The sequence below is a fragment of the Globicephala melas genome, chromosome 1, assembly GCF_963455315.2.
Source record: "Globicephala melas chromosome 1, mGloMel1.2, whole genome shotgun sequence".
NCBI lineage: Eukaryota > Metazoa > Chordata > Mammalia > Artiodactyla > Delphinidae > Globicephala > Globicephala melas.
In genome coordinates, this window is record NC_083314.1 from 137,799,890 (window position 1) to 137,824,058 (window position 24,169).

Below are 24,169 nucleotides of genomic sequence, written 5' to 3' on the forward strand. Positions count from 1 at the left end.
AGAACTTTGGAATGAACAATGAAAATTGCAAACTATAAAATGATTAGTTTTCTGTTCTGCTGACAATAGCAAAAAGAGGAAATGAGTTAAAAGACGGACTGGAATATCTCCATGCATCCGCTACAAGCCAGATAATTATCTTCCATTAACACTGAGCTGTCAGGATCGGCATCAGCCTGTTAACTTGCTTGACCTTCCTCAGCCTGCACCTTGTTACCCTACAATGTTTCATGTTTATAAAGATAGGAGACTCCAGCTGTTCCAGCCTGAGAGAACTTAATTTACATTTGGCCTTCATTAAGATGAGAGTCAGAATCATTGAGACCAAATGGAGAAGCCAGACTGCTGGGGGTTATGAAAAAATCAAATGGCATTTTTCCTTTTATCTGACAATTCTCATTAAGGAGACGTACGTCAACCTAAAACACACAAACCTTATATGTAAAGGACATGATTAAAATTCCATATTGCAGAACTAGGACCCAAGCAAAGGCTTTGCCCAAAAGGTACGGTGGTCCTAGTATACCACTTCTGTCTTCTGAGAAGTCTGAACTCCAAATTCTGCCCAACTCCCTCTGACATCTGATTCCAGGCTAAGGACAAGGAGCACATGAATGACAGCAATACCGAGATGAGCGGTGAGCTCTGACTCCTCCACCTAGCTCGCCCCTCATGGCCAATCAGCCCCAATGTCCTGCTGACATTAACCCCTAACGATTTCTGGAACCCACCTCCTCTCCATCCCACAGTGCCTAATTCAGGTCTCATCACTTCTCACCTGGAAAACTGCACTAGCTCCTCATTGGCCCACTCAAATCATTCAAACAATATTTACTGAGTACCTACTATCTGCCAGGCATTTAATTAGGGATAGGGACACAACAAGGAACAAAATGGATATCATCTCCATCCTCCTGTGGATTACTCTGGTTGGAGGGGGTGAGCTTTTATACAAATCATCATACAAATTGACGTGTCATTGCAATTTATGAAAGATACAATGAAGTAAAATTAAGAGTACAATGACAAGAGACCTCTGATTTATTTGAGGGTCAGGAAAGGCTTTTTTAAGGATGTGACAATAAAGCTGAGACCTACATGATGAGTTAGAATCAATGGTGAGAAGAGGGAAGAATATTCAAGCAGAAGGCACAGCATCAGAGCATCATTAAGACCAGAGGTAAGCAAACTTTTTCTCTAACAGTCCAGAGAGTAAATATTTTCAGCTTTGCAGGCCATGCAGTCTCCATCTCAAATACTCAGTTCTACCACTGTAGGGCAAAAGCACCACAGACAGTAGATAAACGAACAAGCATGGCTGTGCTCCAATAAAACTTTATTTATGGCCACTAAAATGTTAATTTCCTACCATTTTCACAAGTCACAAAACATGACTCTTCTTTTGATTCTTTTTCAAACATCTGAAAATGTAAATCATTCTTAGCTCCCAGGACATCCAAAAACAGGCAACAGGCCAGATTTGGCCCATGGCCCTAGTTTGCCAACCCCTAGTCAAAAGGCTGAGGTGGCAAAGAGCTGGTGTGTTTGAGGCACTCTGAGTGGATCCCTGTGGATGGATCAGAGTGAGCAAAGTGAGAGACACACAGTAAGCAGAGGAGGGAGGTGAAAATGACGTCATACACCATCTTCTGAGCCAGGTTACAAATTTTGGAGTTTATCCTAAGGGCAAAGCAAGGCCAACTAAGTGCTATAATGAGGAAAGTAAGAAACCTGGTTTTAGGGGAATTCCCTGGTTGTCCAGTGGTTAGGACTTGGTGCTTTAGCTGCTGGGGCCCAGGTTCCATCCCTGGTAGGGGAACTAAGATCCCACAAGCCGCACGGCATGGTCAATAAATAAATGCACATGTACTAATAAAAACATAAATAAACAAACTGGTTCTTACTCCCCACACACACACATTTTCTCATTCCTAATCCAATCCCTTCACCCTGCCAAAGGTATCTAAGACACTTTCCCCCTTGCCTAACAACCATCCACTAATCTCTCTCACCAAATAGGCCCTTAACAAACTGAACCCAGGCTACTTACCTGGTCTCACTTCCTACTACACTCAGGGAAGCATCCCAGGCTCCTGTCCTAGGGCCTACACACCTTACCATAATGAACCTCATTCTCTCTAGAATACTGTATCCTTCCTATCTTCTCTACTATGCAAAACCTCCACTCATATCTTGAGGCTCATCTCAGGTAGCTCGTGCAGAAGCAAATTATTTTCCCTGAAAGCACTCTGCATATGCCTGCATCTCGGCGCTCAGTGCATCTTCTGCCGGCTCTGGTTCCGTGCCTCTCTTCTCCTTATGCTCCCCCACCATTGTCCCCAGTGGTCACTGTGCCGCTTGAGGGTAAGGCCGAGTCCTCTTTGTGCCCATGTCCCCAGTTCCTACCACAGTGCTGGTTCACAGCAGGACCTCAGGTAAGATTTGGCAAATTAAGGAATGAATGAAGAGTAAACAAATGGCAGCCCAGTAAACTTGGCACAGACTCTCATGTTCTGACGTCGAATGTGCTGTTGAACAGCAGCTCAAGCTATTGTACTTCCCTGTGCCTCAGTCTCCCACAAGCCCAATAAAAAGAAGGTACTGTTTCCCGATTCTCCACACATGGATGCTTTTCAGGATACAAAGGTAGAGCCTTTAGCATTGAAAGTGGTTTTGTGAGTCTGCAGGCCAGCAACATCAGCATCACCTGGGAGCTTGTTAGAAATGCAAATTCTTAGCTCCCACCACAGGGCTACTAAGTTAGAGTCTGCAGTTTAACAAGCTCTCCAGGTGATTCATTTACACATTGAAGTCTGAGAAGAGCCAGCTGTAAGCCATGCTGGTAGGCTTTAAGGAGAAGGTACGAAACATGATTTTAGAAGTTGTTTTGATTTTGAATTTGTAATCACAGTAAAACCAAAGGAACTCTCAGCAAGGATTCCTGGGCATGCTTACCAAAAAGACAAAAAAAAAATTGAAAAAGTCTGAAAAACAGATTTGAGGGTCAGCCTTCAGGTAGTTAAATGCACAGTGAGGCACTGTTTAGAGCCTTACTCAGAAAATTCTGAAATGGAATTGATTAGATGGATGGATGGATGGATGGATGGATGGATGGATGGATGGATGGATGGATGAATGGATGGTCAGTCTTAGGTCATAATCATTGCCACACAAATCTAGAACTTAATTATTTTCTATGGGCTTTATTTAGTGCAGTTAGATCTCAAGCACACAGGTAAATATCCTGACAGGTTCATACCAAAGGTATATTTAGATCTCCTGGGATATACAGCCCTGAGCTGGCTATGAAGCAGGTGCTTAATAAGGCTCTGGTATTGTACCAATGACCACCTGCTCAATCCTCCTCACTTAATTCAGAACAGCTATTCCTCACCTGTGGTCCAGAAGGGTGACATAGCCAACCCATTTGTTCTTTTGCACATGTTTAGGCTGGCTTAAAGACCATCACCACCCTCATTCCTGGTCCTTCCCAAAGTGGTATGCTTCACAGAGGATTTTAGTACTGCATGACTAATGGGATGAGCTGGGATTTGGAGACCAGGAGACACAGGTTTAAATTCTGGCTGTATCGTCTGTTTGGGAAAGTCATATAACCCTCTCTCTGAGCCTCAGTTTCCCATGCCATCTACCAGGCAGAGGTTGTTAGGATGAGATCAGTTAAAGTCTATAGCACACATAGCAGAGTGTGGAGGCAGTGCAAATACAAATCAATACACTGCTTTGTATTTCAGGATATTTTTGTATGAAGTTTCCAAACTGATCCAGTCCAACTCTCTCACTTTAGAGATGGAAAAAGTGAGCCCTGGGGATGAGAATCGCTTTGCCCAAAGTCACACAGTGTGATGCAAACAGAGTCAGAATTAGGATCCTAAAACCCCCAACTCCTAAAACACTCTGTGTTTTCAAACTCTTAGCAAATATAGAAGTCTTTCTGCAAATTAAAACTTACAAAATAGCTCAATATACTAAACAAGTAACAAGCCAAGCCTGGCTTGATTACTGACGCCCTTTTTACTTACCTCCCTTCTGCCCCATGGTGGCAATCCAAGGACACCTCCTCATCACCTTTAAACTCTCCCCAACCCCACATCTGAGTAATTGAAGACTCAATCCACCTGAAACCTCAGGGCCAGCAAATGAATCACGGCAGGTCTTATCATTAGATGGATTCTCTCCTCACCAGACCACCTAGGGGTTTTCAAGTTCCTGCAATTCCCAGAGGACTTGAACTTTCTCACACATCCATCTCTACTGGGAACCATTAAGCTGACATCACCATTCTCCACACTTCATAAATGATTCTAACATCTGGAAATGGGAACCACCTGCAAGTGCCTTAGCCAGAGATCACCTTATCACAAAAGGGTATGGAAACTCAAGTTCAGGTGAGATGAGAAAGGCATTCCATAAAATGCCACTAAGGCCAAAAATTAATCATTGGGGGCTAAAAGTATGTAGAGAAAGAATGTTCCAGTCAGAAGATTTGGACTTGAATCCCAGCTCTGCCACTTTCTAACTGGAATGGTAATTAACCTCTCTGAACTTCAATAGAACAGTGGATATTAAGAAAATCAATTTCAGTCATTTTTAGGTTCAAATCCTGGTTCTGCTGCATACTTATTGAGTCACTTTGGGGGAGCTGACGAATCTCTATTAGCTTTAGTTTTTACAAATACAGAAAAAGAAAAAAAACTACTTTATAGGGTTGCCGTTAGGATTCAAAGAGATAATCTGCATCAAATACTTATTTCAGTGCCTTGCCTGAGTTAAGCAGAATGACTTAACCACAACCGAATCAATAAAATGGGATCAACCTTCCTGAGACTTGCTGCAAAAATCAAATACAACAGCCGTGATGAGCAGGGTGCCTGGTACCAATAGATTCAATAAATGGAATCCTCTGCTATTATGAGTAATCGCTCCTCAACGCTATGCACTTACCTCTTTTAGCCACAGAAGCTTCGGGGCCTGCATTTCCACGGACATCACGCCCCCAACGTACTGCAGGACACTGTGCTTGGTTTCATTGATCCTGTGGACCTGATTGACCGCCCGGTGGTCCAGCCACATGATGATGTTTCGATGAGAATCCCCTAGCAAAAACAAGGGAGATGAGGACACAGGTGCATCCTTATCCTTCTAATTCAAGGGGGCACTTATGGATTCCCAAGGGCAAAAATCTGCACAACTGCTTGTATAATTTCACACATCAACAAGAAACAAGTGAAAGGACCACCACCAACACTGACTAGGTACATCCTACCCATATCTTGGACCCTTGAAGAGACGTGCTCTTTGAATATAGTCCCAGGGTTAAACGTCTAAAGGAAAAACCAGTCAAGATCCACTAATTAATTATATTACCATTCATTCTCTCTCAACTTTTCCCCTTCCTTTCCTATTTCACCTATTCTAGAAAAACTTTTCTGGATACATACTCAAGAAAAGAGCCAATGAAATAAGCCTAAAACAATACTTCAGCTTTTTAAGGTATGTCTCCTTGAAATATGGACCAATATTTTAGGTATAATATCATATACAGTTACATAATGGCTTTTATTTGCCTATATTCTCACTTCCTCTAGTTACTCTAATTAAAATTAGTTAATTTAAGTGTTTTTCCTCACTCGGTTGGTTTGTTTGGTGGGGTGGGAAGCACTGGAATTTTTTTTCCGTTCTGGAACCAGGCAGACCTAATGGGGAACGTTCTTTCAGTATAGGCAGAAATATTGAGAAAGTTATTTAATTTTTCTTAGCCTAAATGTCCTTATCTGCAAAATGTAGCATATAAGGATTAACTGAGATTTTTCATTCATTGAACAAAAGATAATGTGCATAAAGGATATGGCAAGTACTTGTCACATAGTAGGCCCTCAAGAGGAATAAATCACAGGAAACAGAATTTAAAATCAGCTGGAAAAGGAGCATGGGCAGTGCCCCTCACATCCTACCTCTACCATCCTGCAGCCCACAGAGAAACTAGTTGCCCCTTTCCCCCTTCCCCAGACTCTGCTAATTCATCCTGCACTGATGGGCAAGCCAGTATTCTTTTCACAGTCCTCTGCTTCCTCTGATGGCAAAATGCAGAGAACAGCAAGGAATATACCTGGGAGATTATAAACGGGGAAGATAAAAGGGACTCAAGAGTAATTGAGATAGGCACTTCACATGTTATTTTATTTACTGGCAAAATAACTGCAGCAATTATATAATTTTGCTGATATGCATGTTTATAAAGCTGCACATGCGCGTTTGCGTGTGTGTGTCCCAAGCCTCGTGCTGAACCTCTTGCACACATCGTCTCATTTAATCCTTAAAACAACCCTGAGATCTAGGCCGTTTTCAACGACAATCTGACTCCGAGATTGAAGACATGCCTACTACCTCACAGCTGGGAAAAGCACAAAGTGTTCTTTGAAAGTAGATCTGTGCAGAGAATGGATAAATAAATTAGTAAAACCAATTTAAACTCGAGCTACACACATCAACATGAATAATGACACCAGCTGGGGTATTTTTAAACACAGTATATATTGTTTGTTGTTGTGGGTATACACACATGTGGTAAAAGCACAGAAGAAATGTGTTTGTGAACACCAGCTATGGCAGAACCATTACCTGCTGGGCAGAGGGATGGGGGAGGGGGAGGGCATGGACTGAAGCTTCAAGTGGTTCTTTCTTTAAAAAAAAAAAAGGACTTGTGGCAAATGTGGCAAAACCTCATCTGTTTATCCTCATACATACATAGGAGGCTGTTATCTTATTTTCCTTACTCTTCCATATATTTGAAAAAGAATTTTTAAAACTTACCAAAAAAGTCAGCCTAAGGATACATCTAAATTAGGTCATCATCGTAATGAGTCAAGGACTCACTCATTGGTTTGCCTGCCTGGAGAGATTTCAGGTCCCACAAAAACTCCTCAAACAACAGTAATACATTTAAAATAAGAGAAAGTACATGAAACCTTCCATAGGTACATCTAAGATTTTGTTTAAACAGCTGAGTGATTCTACTGTATGACAAAACTGCTTAAAGTTCTGGTTTTAGTTTCACATTAGAATCTCCTGGGATAGCTTTAAAAATACTGATGTCCAGGTCCTATTCCAGAACCATCACGGAATCAGACTGTGGGTATGTGGGCACACATTCATACACACACACACACACACACGCACACAATGTGGGTGTGTGGGTGTTGGGGGGGACAATATCTGCATTGCATCTTAAATGTTGTATAGAATCTGTCTGCAGCTGCTTCAAGACAAAAACACCTGTTGCTAAACTTTCTACTGTAAAGATAGACCGATCAGCCACTACTACCTCTACATGAAGAGGCTCTCAGAATGACACACTGAGCACTGTGTAGAATCAATTACTTTATTATATTTATTATGATTATTAATTAACAATGTTCATTACAGACAACAACCTGGAAGTTAATCTTTTTTTCAGTGCCTGTAGAAAATCACAAATAAATGACTCCACTGAAAGTTCATTTCATCTTTTATTAAGCATCTGCTACATGCCAGGCACAGGGCTGGGTGCTGGGATACCAAGAAGAATGTGCCACAGTCTCTGCCCTTACGGAACACGTGGGTAAATGGAAAAACGTCTGTATGGAGTGATGACAGAAGTCCTGGACATGGTACAGAGAGAAGGAAGAGCACAGAGAAGCCCCCAGTTAGCCGAGTCCGAGGCTGCACAGGGAGCTTCCAAGACGCAGGAAAGCTTTAGGTTAATTCTGAAAATGACTGGCCACTGGATAAGCAGGTGAAGACAGAGTGAGGGAGGAGGGGCTACACAATAGAAACAGCACGTGAAACCAAGAGAGCACAGACCCATAAAGGCATCATATTTTAAGAGAACTGGAAATAATCTGGTAGAGCAGAATTAGGGTTACATAGTCAGCTTACCTTAGGGCAGATTATTTATCCCTGTACTCATTCAATTAATACTGTCAACACCTCACAGGAGGTGTTCCGGGGTACTTGAAGGAAATGACTGTGAATCAGAAAACCATCTAAATATTAGGTTTCTGTTACAGAGTAGCCTAGGTAGTAACTTCCTCCCTGACCCTAAATTATCTCCCTTGGTTCCTCTCCCTCCCAGGAGCTCCTGTGGCTGGAATGATTCACCCAGTCATGGTCTGAGCTAGGTGGGTTGCAGAGGTAGGAAGCACACAGCAATGGCACCTCTGTCCAACCCAGCGCTGGTCTGATCTTGAAAAGGAAGAAAGACCAAACAAGAAAAGGCAAACAATGAGACTATTTTATCATGTAGGTCAGTGTTCTCAAACTAGTGCACTTAATTTCCTTGGGATTTTTTTTTCTTTTCCTTTTTCTTTTTGGTTACCATCAAAAGAAAGTAAGTTTCGCTGGTCTTATGGGTTTGGTTTTAATGGTGATGGTTAATTTCCTGACCCCGCTCCCTGCTCTTCACAATTACTCCAATTAACCAGTCAAGAATGGGTCATTATCAGGTAAACAGAAGTCTTTAAAGACCCTCTTAATTCATCCTTAAAATCTGAATTTCATTTTCTAGTACAGGCTAATCCATTGTTGTTAAAATCTAACCTTAATAGAACCTGTTGAAAGGCAAGAAACTGATGAGGGCACCTGCAGCTGGATGCATTTGATGAATGGGTACATTTTAACCTTTTAGGTGGAATACAGTTTTTTCAACACTTATAATTCAGGTTGCAACCTAGGTAACACTTTTAATAGGAGAACTGTCAACAGCAGGCAATTCTCTCTACAATGAGAAAAAAGATGGCATCCGGGAGGGTGCTGGTATAAGCAGGTTTAACAAGGAACTCTTCCTCTACTTCAGATGTTCTTATTCCTAATGTTTTAGTTGTCCATTCATCTGCACCCAGTAATTCTCCACATACTAGAATTATCGAGAAAACTTTAAAAACACTGATGCCCTAGCCTCACCCCAAGCCAACTGAATACAAACCCTGGGGGTAAGGCTCATGAATTGGTAATCTTAAAAGATCTCCAGTTGTTTCTAATGTGCTAACCAGTTTAAAACCATGTGTCTTAGCAGATTAGAAGGTACAGAGTCCTTGGAACTTAGGGCTCTTAACATCTAAAGTCCCATCCAAAATGAGAATTCCTCCCACAGCATCCCTAACAGACCATCACCTGACCACTACTTAAAACAAGCCAACAAAGAAGTGCTGGCAGCCTCCCCAAGCAGCCCACTCCGTGGCTGGAGAGGGCTTGCTGCTCCTGAGCTGAGGTCTGTAGGTTCAGTCCCATTCCTTGGGTCTCTGCTCTCTGAAGTGGTCTAGACGGGGGCTGCCCTGCCCTCCTGGGCTGGAACAATGCCAGCTGAGCCAGTGGTCAGCCACTGAGAACAAGGACGACTCATATTCGTCTCTGAAGCCCCAACACTTAATCAGACAGGGATAGGCACACGGGGGGGGGGTAGTTAATGTGGCATAAATAGAAAAAAATGTGTGTGTGTGTGTGTGTGTGTGTGTATGTGTAAAAGATGGTCACCATTACCACTGTGCTCTAATCATTCATCCATTTGCATACTTTTGCAGGGCATGTCATTTATAAAAATCACTGTTCCATGCATTAGGTCCATAGGAGTAAGTAAGACACATTCTCCTAACTTAAGGAATTCATAATCGGACTTAAGAAACTTTTCTGAGCATTCAGGCGTCCGGCTCTCACTTAATTCTCACAGCAAAGCTACTGTTTCATTATTCCAATTCTTTCAGACGAGAAACCAAGCCATGCAGATGTTAAGTGATTCACTCAAGGTGTCACAGCTCAACAGCAGCAGGGCTAAGATCTGGGACTGCCTGACTCCAATGCCAGGGTGTCCCATTGTGCCCCAGTATCCACAGCCGCCAGTTAAGAAAGGTGCTGCTACAGCAGTGTCCACCTCCAAGGATTCTTTAATACAGCCTCGCCCAAAGGCGAGCCTTGCTTGTGATACCTATGTTGGCAACAACCGACTGAAAATGCAGAGTCACACTCCTTTAGATGGAGCCTGCAATTTCCAGTGCACCACAGTCTCCACTGCTCCCAAATGTCTGCCACTCATCAAAAGGTTAAATGTCAGTTGAATTTTATCTCTGCACATGTGCTGTTGTTTTTCTCAAATCTGGCACGCTGTATTCATTTACATTACCTACCTGACTTTTGGGTTTGCAACCTTGGTGCTAGCACTACTGGCTAGAGTATCCCAAAAGAGACACACCCATGAGAAATTTCTGACAGTGGATAAAAGTTGGCACTTACATTTGAAACAGCTCGTTACAGTACTCATGAGTGTAATGAGAGAGTGCAATGAGAGTGTAATGAGAGTGTATTAGAACAACGTCATTAAATGTGAATGTCTTTGGTCTGGCTATTGAAAATAGAGAAGCCATTTGTTTCCAGCTTTTGTGTGATATATGGTCCTGTCTGTCTTATTCTATTTTCTTTAAGTGAACTTGATTCACCCACTCAAATGAATGTGGTGGAGGAGCTTCATATGCAAAACAATTTCAGGCACAGACAACACTCCCTTCCTTGAAAAGGTCCAGACCAGTTAACTGTTTCAAGGCTACTCACTCTGAGCTAATGATCCCATGTTCATCCTACATCAGATTTTCTGCTGTGGCTCCTGTGCATTATGGAGCCAAGTCTCTTCCTAATCCACCTAATCCCAATGTCATCCCTCTCCTACTAACTGCTGCCCAAGCTTTAACCTCTAGGGACATGATTTTGGGGCTCCATGCTCCACCTGTAAATCTCACTAACAGTGATAACACTTGATATCATGCTCCAACTGGGCCCCGGCCAGTATCCCACCACCAAGAAAAGAGAGAGAAATGGTCCTACCTTCATGATTCACTGGTAAAGGATGAAACTGCTTATCCAAAACAACCAGAGAACACGTGGCATCAAACCCAAGCCCTCGAATTTGGTTTAAATCAATCCCTTGTACAACTTTCTGTTTTAAAAACAAATAAAAAAAACATAAATTAAAATACAGGCTTTTAAAAGACTGAAAACAGTTATGACTAGAAGGAAATGAATGGCAGAATGAAGTATTTACAACAGAAAACAAATAAAAGTTCAATGTCACTAAAATATCAGAAGATCCTATAAATTAATTTAAAAGACAACCAATCTAATTGGAAATTAAGCAAAGGACATGACAAGTCACTTCATAAAATAAAAAGAAATAGTCAAAGAGTATATAAAAAGATTCCCAACTCCACTAAAATTAAATAAATGCAAATAAAAATATCCCAATCTTTGTTTTTCTTATTGGCAAAAATTTAAAAAATTAAGAGTATATAGTAGTGGCAAGACAGGGAGAAGTGGACCTTCTTTTATATTATCCTAACAGTGTGATAATTTAGTACAAATTTTAAAGAATATAGTATAGTATTTACTAAAATTAAAAAATGCATAACTTTTGACCCAGCAATCCTACTTCTAGGAACCTATCTTAGTGAATTATTAGCATGAGTAAGTAAAATTACATATAAACAAAAGTTAACTGTTTAAGAATATACCTAAAAATTGGAAAAATTATTTTTATTAAATAAATTATGGTATACCTGTAAAACAGAATTTTCTACAGTCACTAAAAATGAAGAGATAGGGGGCTTCCCTGGTGGCGCAGTGGCTGAGAGTCCGCCTGCCGAAGCAGGGGACACGGGTTCGTGCCCCGGTCCAGGAAGATCCCACATGCCGCGGAGCGGCTAGGCCCGTGAGCCATGGTCACTGAGCCTGTGCGTCTGGAGGCTGTGCTCCGCAATGGGAGAGACCACAACAGTGAGAGGCCCGCGTACCGCCAAAAAAATAAAAATAAAATGAAGAGATAGAGAAGTATCTTCTGGGTGTGATAGTATGAAGAGGTTGGCAAATCTTCTTAGCAAAATAAAAGCATAAAACTGAACAACATCATCAAAAACAACCATTTTGGGGCTATGGAACTTGGCCAAAGCTACACAAGAAACTAAGAAACAGTCTTTCTTGAAAAATAAAATTGCACCTAAAACATTCCCACAAAACAACAACTCTAGGACCAGATGGATTCATTGGGAAGTTCTGTGAAACATTCAAAGAATAAACAATACCACTCCTATACAAATTTGTTTAGGATATAGTGAAGGAGAGAACATTTTCCAACATTTCATGGCCAGTACTACCCTGATACCAAAGCCAAACAAAGATATCAAATGAAAAGGACACTGTAGACCAATAACTGCCATGAACCTAAGTGTAAAAATCCTTAACAAAATATTAACAAACCAATATTGCAACATATAAAACATTCATTTTTCACCATGGCCATGTGGGGTTACCCCAGGAATGCAAGAGTCATTCAATATCCGTAAATCAATTAATGTATAACATATACTAATAGAATAAAGTACAAACACCAACAGATGCAAAAAATAAATAAATAAAAAATAAAAATCACTCAATAAACCAAGATAGAAGGGACCTTCTACAACCTGATAAACAGCATCTACAAAAATCTATACAAATCAAATGTTCACCATGGTTTAACCAAATGTTGAAACCAAGTGTGTTATATCCATACAAAAGTATAGTACTCAGAAAGAGTACTATCTGTGCAACCACATGAATGAACCGTAAAAAGATTACGCTAAGTGAAAGAAGTCTGACACAAAAGAAGGCATGTTGTATGATTCCATTTATGTGAAATTTCTAGAAAGGAATAACTATAAAGACAGAAAACAGTTATCTATGACTGGGGCTGGGGACTGACTACAAACAGGCATAAGGGAACTTTTGGGGGGTAACAGAACTATTCTAAAATTGAATTATGGTGATGATTGCACAATGTGTAAATTTAATAAAATCACTGAATTATACATTTACAATGGATGATTTTATGGTATGTAAATTATACCTCAAGCTGTTAAATTTTTTTTTACAAAGTTGAGCTATAAAAGATGAAATGGAAATACATCCATGATATACTAATAAGGTACAAAAAAAACAAAAAAAATATACAACAAACTGATAATAGTGGTTGCCTCTGAGAACAGAAATGACAGCTGGAGGAGATGGGAGATTTTTCACTTTGTCATGTAATTTTTTAAGCTGGAGAATAACAGATTTATTGATGAATTCTATTTTTTAATTTTTGTTTCTATGGTTTCCTTTTGTGAAAAAGCATGAGTGATCATACTCATTAACATTTCCTGCCAACTTAAAACATGACAATAACCTTTTAAATACCACAAAAGTCAACTCAAATGTGTCCATCACCATTTAAAATGCTCAAGTCGGGCTTCCCTGGTGGCGCAGTGGTTGAGAGTCCGCCTGCCGATGCAGGGGACATGGGTTCGTGCCCCGGTCCGGGAAGATCCCACATGCCACATGCCGTGGAGTGGCTGGCCCGTGAGCCATGGCCGCTGAGCCTGTGCGTCCGGAGCCTGTGCTCCGCAACAGGAGAGGCCACAACAGTGAGAGGCCCACGTACCACAAAAATAATAATAATAATAAAATAAAATAAAATGCTCAAGTCTTCTTTTTTCCTGTTTTGGAATGTTGGACTTGTCATTTAGGATTCTGTTTCTTACTATTTAATGGGTTCCTCAAATAAGAGCTACACACAATTATTACAGATTTTTCAACAAAGAAAAGCATTAATTTTTTCAAATAATAACCACAATAAATTATAAAATGTCACCATATATTGAGCACCTATGGAGTGTCAGGTACTTTACAAACATCATCTTATTTAATCCTTACAAAACCCACTGAGGAAACATTTAGTATTTCCATTTCATAAAAAAATAAGTGGAAGACTGGGGAGGGAAGGGAACAGCAAGTGGGCTCCAAAGATTGAGAATTTGAACTTAATCCTGTCGTACAGCCAGTCAGTCGATGGCAGAGCCAGAATTCAAACTCAGAGTCTGTGTTCTTCCTACTCCACCATACTGCCTGCCTGCCCAAGAGACTCACCCTGCAGAGAGGGCAAGTGCTGTATGCAAGAACATCGCTAGTCAGCCATCTGTGATGCCTGGCAATACCTCTGCCCCACATCACCAGGTGAACGCCCCGTACACCTTTACTACACTGATCCATCAAGACTCAGAAGAATGTGAGCCGCAAACCCAAGTGCCTGTCAGCATGGCCTCATGACAATGACCCACAAAGACCTGGTTTCAAATCCTAGCTCTGTCACTCTGGCTATGTGACCCAGGGCATGTTACACAATTCCAGCCATTCTAATCACCCCCTTGCCTTGCTGGATCATGTCTCTGTAGCATTTATAAGCATGGCCTCCTCTACCTGGAATGTCCTTCCAACTTGGCTTGGAAATCCCTGGGTAGTGGCTAAGATCAAAGGTACTGGGTGCAGACGCCCTGAGTTTGAAACCTGGCTCTGCCACCAACCAGTCATGTGACTTTGGGAAGCCAGAAAACCAGTTTCCTTGGTTACACAAAGCTATTACTTAGACCTACATCTCCTAATGACGTTATGAGAATTCAGCAAAATAAGGTGTGATTAGCCCAACATCTGGCATTTGGTGCGCAATAAGTAGCAGCCACTATTTGAGGAAATTAGCTGCCTCCAATCTTCTTTGAACTCATGGAGCATCAATCTAACAATCAACAAGCCAGCCCTAACGTCTACCTGCCTTGAGGCCCTATTGGTCTCTGTGCCCAGAGAGTGCATGCCTGACTTGGGCAAGCCCACCCCACACAGGCCTGCAATTAGTCAAGAGAGGAACTGGGAGGGAACATGTAGAAGATGCAATAAAACTCAATACCACAAGGCAGCTTTGGAGTAGAAACAAGCATGGGCTACAGTGTCAAAAGAGCCACCTTCTGGTTCCAACTCCACCACTTCCGGATCAGGTAATCTTGCACTAATCTCATCCCCTTTCTGAGCCTCAGGTTCCTGAGAGAGAGAGAACTCCTAGGTAAGGATCAAGACTGTCAATTGGTTTGAAAGTACTCTGGAACCGATAAACCTTTGTAGGAAATATGAAGGATGGAAAACTCACTCGCTGCCTTACTAATTGTGTTCATGGAATCTCTCTGATGTATGAAGCATAGCATGCTCTGTGTGTCATGTAAGCACATATAAAATGACAGGATAAACAACTGAAAAGTTTGGATAAACTCAAATCCTCCTAAGAATTATGGTGGGACTGACTTTCCAGTAGAAGCAAAGAAAATATTCTCTACAATCTACTTTATGAATCCCCTCGAAGACCTACAGAGTTCTATATTCTAACCATGGCCTTTCAGCCTCAAAAGTGCAGTGTCTCCATCTCTAAAACGAAAACCTATCACCAGGAACTGGAGGAATAATTGTGACATGCATTTAAACCTGATCTGGTTGGGCAGCCACTGTCATTTCCCCAACCTTATATGGAAATGCCTTATGACCATGCTCATCAGGCTTATCATGAGGACCCCCTCCACTCCCCAACCCCACCCCCATCTAAATCATCTCAGAGAGATGGCTGTCAGGGTCACACTACCCAGAAGGCCCCTGGGACTCGACCTGCTGACCTGAGGATTCTTTTTTATATGCTCATTAATGGAAGAAGAAAGCAGGCTAGTAAACTCACCCCAACAGCTTGGCATCAAGGGAATTTCCTCAGCTAGAGAGAAAGCACATTGCTCTGCTAAAGAATTTCCAGAGAAGGAGACTTCTGCAACTTCATTCGGTAACCTGGTCCATGTCTCGCAACTGTCAACTCGTAGCTATGGGGCAGCAAACAAATGTTTGGGGAAGGGATTGTGCATCGCTTTGTTCTGACTGTGGGAACCAGTTCAATTCCACATGTGTTTTAAATCAGCAGGCTGTGCCTTACTGGGTGGGGAGACAGCGTTCCTCAGAAATCTTCCGAACTGAGAACGGGAGGGTCAGAGGCATACCTGGTTTTATCTTTGGCTGTATTTGGAGCAAGCGTCAAAGCCTGGGGCCTCACAGAATCCAGCTTGCAATAGAGTTCCATGTGGCTGGTACTGTATTCTTTTAAATCTTGATTTGAATGCCTTTGTCAGCTTTGGGGGTGTGCATGAGGTTATGAAATCCCCAGTTCCCTCAGGCCCATCACTCCCTGTTGCCTACACAATTCGATTATGCATTCAGTCAGTCAGCAAATACAATCAAGCCCCTTCTAAGGTCAAGCTGTGCACTCTTCTGGGTATTTGGGAAACAATGGAAAGCAAAATATTTTTTTTAATTCCTTACTGTTTTGGAGGTTACATTGTAAGTATATACAACAGCCAATAAACCGAAAAGGTTATATCGTGTATGTACAGTATACTAGAAAGTGATGTCAGGGGGATCAGGAATGCCGGAGAAGGGGAAGGTAGTTGCTGAGAAAGTGAGATTTGAGGAAACACCTGAAGGACCTGAGGAGCTGACCCTGTAGAAAACTGCAGAAAAAGTGTTTCAGGCAGGAGAACAGCCAGTGCAAAGGCCCTAAGGTGGGAATAACAACAAGGCTAATACAGCTTGTGTGGGGTGTATGTTACCTGCAAGGCCCCTGGAGGCCTTCAGCTTTACAAAATCTACTCTAGTGACCAGTAAAATGAACAAATCCAGTCCTGGTCCATTACCTACACAGCATCCTAGCTCAGGTGTGGTACTTTCCCTTGAACATAAGGTAGAGAGATAGAGGCCAAACACTGCCATTTATGTCAGTGACATCAACATTCCTCCAAGGACAGAAACTCTGACACTGCCTCTACCTCCTTCCTCTCCATCGTCACCAGGTCCTGTTTGATCTTCCTTCCAAAGTCTCTCAGTCTTGTGCCGCCTCTTTATTCCTCGGCCAACATCCTAACCCAGCCCTTCATTTATTAAAGAGATAGTATTAGGCACCTACATGTGCCACCACAGAGGACACATGCTCAACAAGAGAGACATAGCCCCAGGCCTCCCAGACCTTATGGTTCAAACAAATCTCAGCTTCCAGACCTTTATCAGAAGAAGGAAATTGCCTCCTAACTGGCATCCTTGAATTTAGTTTCTGTTCCTCCAAGCCATCCTGAATCTGTTGCTGGTCAGTCTGAAACTCAGGATGATTCTAGAAGAGCTCCCAACTGGCCTCAGAACCCGCCACCCCAGGTATGCCCCCAACACCAATTCCAGCTTCCCTTCCTCCTCCTACTGGAAACCACCTGCTCCAGCCAGGGATGACTCTAACTTTTCCACCTAAGCGCTTCTGTCCGTAATATTCCTCCTGAACAACCACTCTTAGTGTTCTCCAGTCTCACTTTTAACCCTACATCCTTCCTCAAGCTTTCTTCATTGATTGGGAGTAGGGAGGTCCCAATGTCTTGAGCCATTCATTCTTTTTACATTTCCCGGGTCTACTATACGTGAGGACCTGGGTGAGCAAACTACAGTTCCTACCCTCCTGCAGTACAAAATCTAGTAGAAAAGACAGCTATTAATCCACAAATGGGAATTATTTTATTTTACTTCATTTATTTTGTTATGTTATTCCTTGATTATAGAATGATTTTACTATTTGATATTAATCAAAAAATGAATGATTCACAAACCATGTGAAGTTCTATGACAAAAAAGTACAAGAGACGTGAAAACACTGAGTAAAATAGGACTTAGTTGGGAGGTAACATTGGGCGAGAAACGGCTTCCTCCTTGAACAACTGCCTTTTGAACTAAGATCCAGTGCAGCACTATGCAAGGGACCTTCTGCAGTGATGGACATGCTCTGTACCTGTGCTGTCCAGCACAGCAGCCACCAGCCATACGTGGCTGCCGAGCACTTGAAGCGTGGCTACTGCAATGGAGGAACCAAATTTTAAACTCTATTTAATTTTAACTAAATTTAAACGGTGACATGTGGCTAGTGACTGCTGTATCGGACAGTATGGATCTAAGGATGAATAGGAGTGAAATATGTCAACAGAAGGCAGGAAGAGTGTGCAGGAAGAAGAAAGAATGTGTGCAAAAGCCCGGCCAGAGGACAAGGGGAGCAGTGCATGTGTGGGATTATGACAGAAGGAGAATATGGGTGGAAGGCAGAGCTGAGAGAAGCATCATGAGATGAGCCAGGAGAGCAGGCTGAAACCAAACCACACAGCGCCTACAGGCCATTTAAGGATTCTGAGTTCTATCCAAGCAGTAGTATGGGGCTACAGAAGAGCTGTAAGCAAAAGAGTGACCTGATCAAGTTAGCATTAACAGATATCTATCATTCCAGCTCAAGAAGGAGCACAATTGGAGAGGGGAAGTGCACAGACATAGATGAGGTCAGTTACATTCCAAGGCTAATCCAGACAAAAGATGAAGGTATGTGGTGTTGGAGATGGAGGGAATGCAGAGATCTGGCCTGAGTTCAGGCTTATCACCCACTTCCTGGGTGACTTAGGGAAAGTCACTTAACTCTCTGGATTTCAGTATTTCTTTTCAATTTAACATGGGAGTAACAACCCCTCCCCTACCTACCTTGTATGACAATCAAATGGATAGGAATGTACTTTGTAAACCATAAAAGTTCTATAAATATAGGAGGTTGACATGATTGCTCAATCCCACACGGGTGACTCCCTCTTCCGCTCCTTCTCTCTCCAACCATTACTCACATAGCTGGTACAATTTAGAACAAAATGGTATTTCGTTGGCTTCATGGGTATTATTTTTTTCCATGCAACTGAACTATTTCATCCTTAGGGGCAGAGAACCTGTTGTAGCCCTCACGCCCATATATAATCTAGCGCTTAGCAAAGAGCACAGCACATAGTAGGTGCTCAATAAATATTCGCAGACTAATGACACTTGACAAATACCTGCTGGCTGAATGGTACCTCCAGCTTATCTTCTTCCTAATGGAAGCTGTTACTAGACACTACCTTGCAATGTTCTTGCCTTGTTGAGGTGATTAAGATTTGCGGCTCCAAAAAGGGATATAAACTCTTAAAATCAAGGACGACATAAGCTCTAGGACTTGTGCGTTTCCATAGAGATTTTTAGATGTGTGGGTATCAACCCAATGAAGACTTGACAGTTTCAGGGGCAGTGGTGAGTAGAACAGAGAAGAGGATTTGGAGCCATCTCAGTAGAGGTCTACGTCTGTCTCTAATACTCATTAGTTTCAGAGCCTTAATATCCTCACGTGTCAAATAGGAAGTATGGAAAACTATGTCATAGAGTTATTGCAACATTTGAACAAGATAAGGGATGTCAGAATGTTTTCTGTTTGCTTGTTTTTAGCTCTAAGTAACACTTATTCAGCAACCATTTACTGAGCATCAAACTTGTGCCAAGCAATGTGTTAGGTGCTGTGGACACAGAGATGACACTCTCCAAGAGTTCAGCTCATGGTTAAAACAAGTCACCAATTAAAACACAATCTGGTAAGGACCAGATACTGATACAGGTGAATACGTGGGCTCTGGGGCAGCAGAGAGGGACTTCTCACCCTCTTTCTTCTGAGGCTGTCAAGGGCAGGCAGGGACTGTCAGAGGTCATCCAGAGGAAGGCTCCCAGGGGGAAGTAATGCTTAATTTTACTTTAAAAGGTACCCAGGAACTGGGCAGGTTAAAAAAAAGATGAGAGAAGAGCATGCCAGATAATGAAAACAACAGATATTTCACTCATTCACGTACTCAACAGACATGAATGGGGCACATTACAAGTGAGGAACTCTAAGGAAATACAGGTAAACAAGATATGACCCCTGCTCGGGGGGGGCACACATTTTCCACATAAGCAGACAGCTGGGTAAAGGCACTTGTAATTCAGAATGCTTAATATAACAATCAGGATAAGTTCAAAGTTCTCCATTCAGTGCTAATTTAGAAAAAAAATTCAGGTAGCTTAATACGATTTCCAAGATGCGGGCATGTGGAATAAGATGAGGCTGAAGAGAGAGACAAAAACAGAGCAAGAGGGAGACAGCAGCAGCCCAACCCCTGACTTTGGGTGGTTTCTTTACCTCTTAACAGCTCATTTCTTCCAGCTCTAAAACAGAGTTCATAATAAATTGGTGAAGCCACTATGGAGAACAGTATGGAGGTTCTTAACTACCATAAGATCCAGCACTCTTGGGCATATATCAGAGAAAAACATGGTTCGAAAGGATACATGCACCCCAATGTTCGCTGCAGCATTATTTACAATAGCCAAGACATGGAAGCAACCTACATGACCATCAACAGAGGAATGGATAAAGAAGATGTGGTACATATATACAATGGAACATTACTCAGCCATAAAAGAGAATGAAATAATGCCATTTGCAGCAACATGGAGATTATCATACTAAGTGAACTAAGCCAGACAGAGGACAAGTATCATATAATATTGCTTGTACGTGGAATCTAATAAAAAAGATACAAATGAACTTAGATACAAAATAGAACTAGACCTACAAACACAGAAAACAAACTTATGGATACCAAAAGGAAAAGGGTAGGGGGATAAATTAGGAGTTTGGGATTAACATATACACACTACTATATATAAAACAGATAACCAACAAGGACCTACTGTATAGCACAGGGAACTCTACTCAATATTTTTTAATAACCAATAAGACAAAAGAATCCGAAAAAAATAGTACACCTGAAAATAACACAACATTGTAAATCAACTATATTTCAGTTTTTTTTTTTTTAAAAAAAAGAGGCTGTTGTGTGGATAAAATGAAGTGATTGGTATAAAGTGTTCAGCATGGTACCTGGAACATAATCAGTGCCCAAGAAATGTTAGCTGCCATCATCATCATCATATTGTTACTGTTGTTCTTATTGTTTTCATTAACTTGACTAAGGGGAAAGCGTCTGAGGCAATGTGAGCAACTTAGGGAAAAGGAAGCAGTAAGTACAACTGCTCTCAAACTCTTGACTTCCTTAAGTCCTTGAGAAAGACAAGACAGCTCGGGATGTATTTTATGTCACCCCTTGCCCCAGACCATTGCTTCTCAAAATCTTACATGGAAAGAACCCTAACGACAAAAGGAGTGAATATTCCCATGAGGTGCCTCCCTTACTGACATTGACTTTTCAGTATTTCATCTTAGAAATTCACTCCCCTCCATAATCTACTCATTTCTGTTATTGTCATCATCATCGCCATAGGAATCATAGTGCTTACTCATTTCCAGGCACTGTTACGACATTTTATATGTATTAACTCATTTAATCCTCACAAGGACCCAATGCAGATAGGTACAGTCATCATTCCATTTTACAGATGATGAAACTCAAGCAAGACACCGTAAGTAACTTGTCCAAGAAGACAAGCTAATAAATGTTGAAACTGGGATGTCAATCCAGGCAGTCTGGCTCCAGAATCTGTGCTCTCTGGTGTGTTACCTCTCTAATATAAACATGCTCCCCTCCTTCAACCTCACATAGCAATATAGCTGTGAGTAGGTGTGTCATGTTTATCATATGGCTTCTGACATGCGGCCACATGGCCATACCCCATGCGAGGGGAACAGCCTAAGACCCAATAGCTTTATCCAGGTTTGCTACAGAGAGACATCCTCGCTAAGGACAAATGCCCAGAGCACTCACGTGGCTAATGGGGTGCAAGCAGATGATGAGGTGGCTGCCACCGGGAGATGATTAAAAAATCCAACATTAAACCAAGCTGTACTTAGAGCAGACCTGTTTTTAAAGTAGCTTTTCATCAGGGGATAAAATTTTTTCTTGACAATTTCCTTAATGGCAAGAAATGCTATATGTTGGAAGAACAAAGGAGACCCAAGGGCAAAGAGTAGAAGATTCTCACCAAGGCGGGGCTGGGACGGGGCGGGGGAGGGAGGAGGAAAATTAAACAGGCAGAAGAGAAGATGTGCCCCCCTTTTATTCCTATATAATAATGCTCCAGTGCCTCCCACCCCCACCTTCGCTCCCTGCCTTCTTCTCCAGGGGCACTAACATCAGCCCAGAGCTCATTAAAGTTTAAACAGACTGATCAATACGGACAGAATGGTGAATTGTCCATCTGCAAATTACCAAGCCCTTCATGAATATTTAAGGAACTAAACTAGGAACAGGGAGAAGAGAGAACCCAGGACTTTATTTTTCCCTCTGGAAAAAACTACAAAAGCACCTCTGTCGTTCCTGATCACCAGGATGTAAAACCAGTCAAGTGAAACTAAAAGGGAACAATTCTCAACCAGCATCACTCCTTTTCCCAAGCCAGCAAGCGGACCGCAAACCAAGGCCACTCAAGATAAACGTCTACCCAGCACAACTCAGAGATGCGCTAGTCTTGCCTGACTTCCTTCCTTTCTCAGAACCCACCGTGTTCTCAGGCCACTGTGCCTTTGCACATGCAGTTCCCTCTGAACAAAATGAGGTTCCCCTCATTTGTCCACTTGGAAGGCAGGAGAGTCCAGTGACTAAGGGTGCAGCACTGGAGTCAGACTGCCTTTCCTACTTACTAACTGCATGAACTTGAGTAAGTTACCTAATCTTTCTATGCCTTTGTTTCCTCCTCAATAAAATGAGGGTACCTTTATAGGGTCGTTGTGAGGATTTGACTGCATAATGCATGTTAACATGTTTTACACAGCACTGGGCACACCTGAGGGCGCAGTAGAGGTCATCTATGGTTATCAGTGACATCTTCACATTCGGTCACATCTGACTGAATCCTCTGTCTACATGTTCTGCATCCTCCATCCTGTCTACCTGGAGCCCCTCAGTGTTGGCCCCTTCCTCAGCTCTAGCCACAGTCACTTTGCTCCCAGCACATATCACGTTACATCCCAGCTGTCTGTTGGTCTCTGCCATAGACCATGAGCTCCCTAAAGGCAAAGCCTGTGTCTAAAGTTACCCCGACGTTGTCCCTGGCACCAGATGGACACACTATACACACTCAGCAGGTGGGAGCAGGAGAACACATGTGAGAACGCGAGAGTTGAGGCCATACCTTTGTGACGATGCAGCACGCAACCCAGATGTCCTCGGAGGACTGCTCGTGGTGGTTGAACTGAGGCTCCCACTGGTTGATTGGCTGGTCTGCGAAAGCCAAGAGGATACCCCTCTGGTCCACCAGAGCTGCACGGACACTGCCTGTCCCCACGTCCACACCCACGTAGTAGCTCCCGAGGTCCCGATCTCCGCCGGGCATTGCCGTCCCTCCACCTGCGGGTATCAAGGGCAAAACCACGTGAAGACCAAGTGGGTCTGCAAAGCCAAGCATGGCACAACTTGAAAGTGGAAATGAAGGGATGCAGCTGATGAACTGGTAGCCATTGATTATTTATTCATCCAACAAAACATTCATTGTTGCCAGTGTGCTAACAGGCACTGAGCTAGGTAGTGGGTGAACAGACAGGCATGGCCTCAGATATGGAGTTTCTGTTCTTGGAAGGGAGTCAGATGGTGAGGATTTACGAACTGCATTGATTATTCAAGCAAAGTCCTGACACTGGGTGAAAAGTGCTATGAGGATAAATAAAGGGTTATAGAGCTGAGAATCTGGAGGCAATAGATATGCATTCTCTTCTCAGTGAATTTGAATCGAAACAAGGACAATGCCCATGGCGCTGAAAAGGAACCTCATCTGCCCAGGCGGCCATTCATTCAAAAAACTATGTACTGAGCACCTATTATGTGCCAACAAGCACTGTAAAAAGTACATACAGCCCCTCTACTCACTACGACTCTACAAGGTGAGACTACTTCTTTTCTTCCAGTTTTATTGAGATATAATTGACATAGAGCACTGTGTAAGTTTAAGGTGTACAGCATAATGATTTGGCTTTCATACATTAAGAAGTGATTATCACAATAAGCTTAGTGAATATCTATCATCTCATAGAGATTTAAAAGTAAAGAAACAGAAAAACAAATTTGTGTGATGAGGTATCTTAGGATTTACTCTCTTAACTTTCATATATAAATACAGCAGTGTTCATTCTATGTATCACGTTGCACATTATATTCCTAGCATTTAGTTATCGTATAACCAGAAGTTTGTACCTTTTGACTGCCTTCATCCAATTCCCCTCTCCCCCTGAAGGTGAGTATAGTTAAAAATCTATTTTACAGGTGACTAAGATGAGACGCCAAGAGATATGTAACTTTTCTCTTAATGCTAGGTCCACACACTTAAGAACAGTAAATGCACATTGATGCATTTTATACTGATGGGCAAATAGGTCTCTCAGAAGTTAAAAGATTTAGCCAGCACC

General features: G+C 42.2%; 1 protein-coding gene across 7 annotated transcripts in view; it reads right to left on the bottom strand.

Annotated features, from left to right (window-relative positions):
• The window catches only part of FGGY (FGGY carbohydrate kinase domain containing), a 413,910-nt gene that overhangs the window by 370,597 nt on the left and 19,144 nt on the right, over positions 1–24,169 (bottom strand). For 5 of the 7 annotated variants that reach the window (XM_070046609.1, XM_030870319.2, XM_060287916.1 and 2 more), the window contains exons 2-4: positions 22,903–23,117; positions 10,867–10,978; positions 4,963–5,114 (exon numbers count right to left, since the gene is read on the bottom strand). In XM_070046609.1, coding sequence (XP_069902710.1) covers positions 4,963–5,114; positions 10,867–10,978; positions 22,903–23,103 — 465 coding nt within the window. In that variant the 5' untranslated portion in view covers positions 23,104–23,117. Of the gene's footprint in view, positions 1–4,962; positions 5,115–10,866; positions 10,979–22,902; positions 23,118–24,169 lie in introns of those variants that run through there. The other 2 variants (XM_030870329.2, XM_060287930.2) reach the window with 2 other exon arrangements.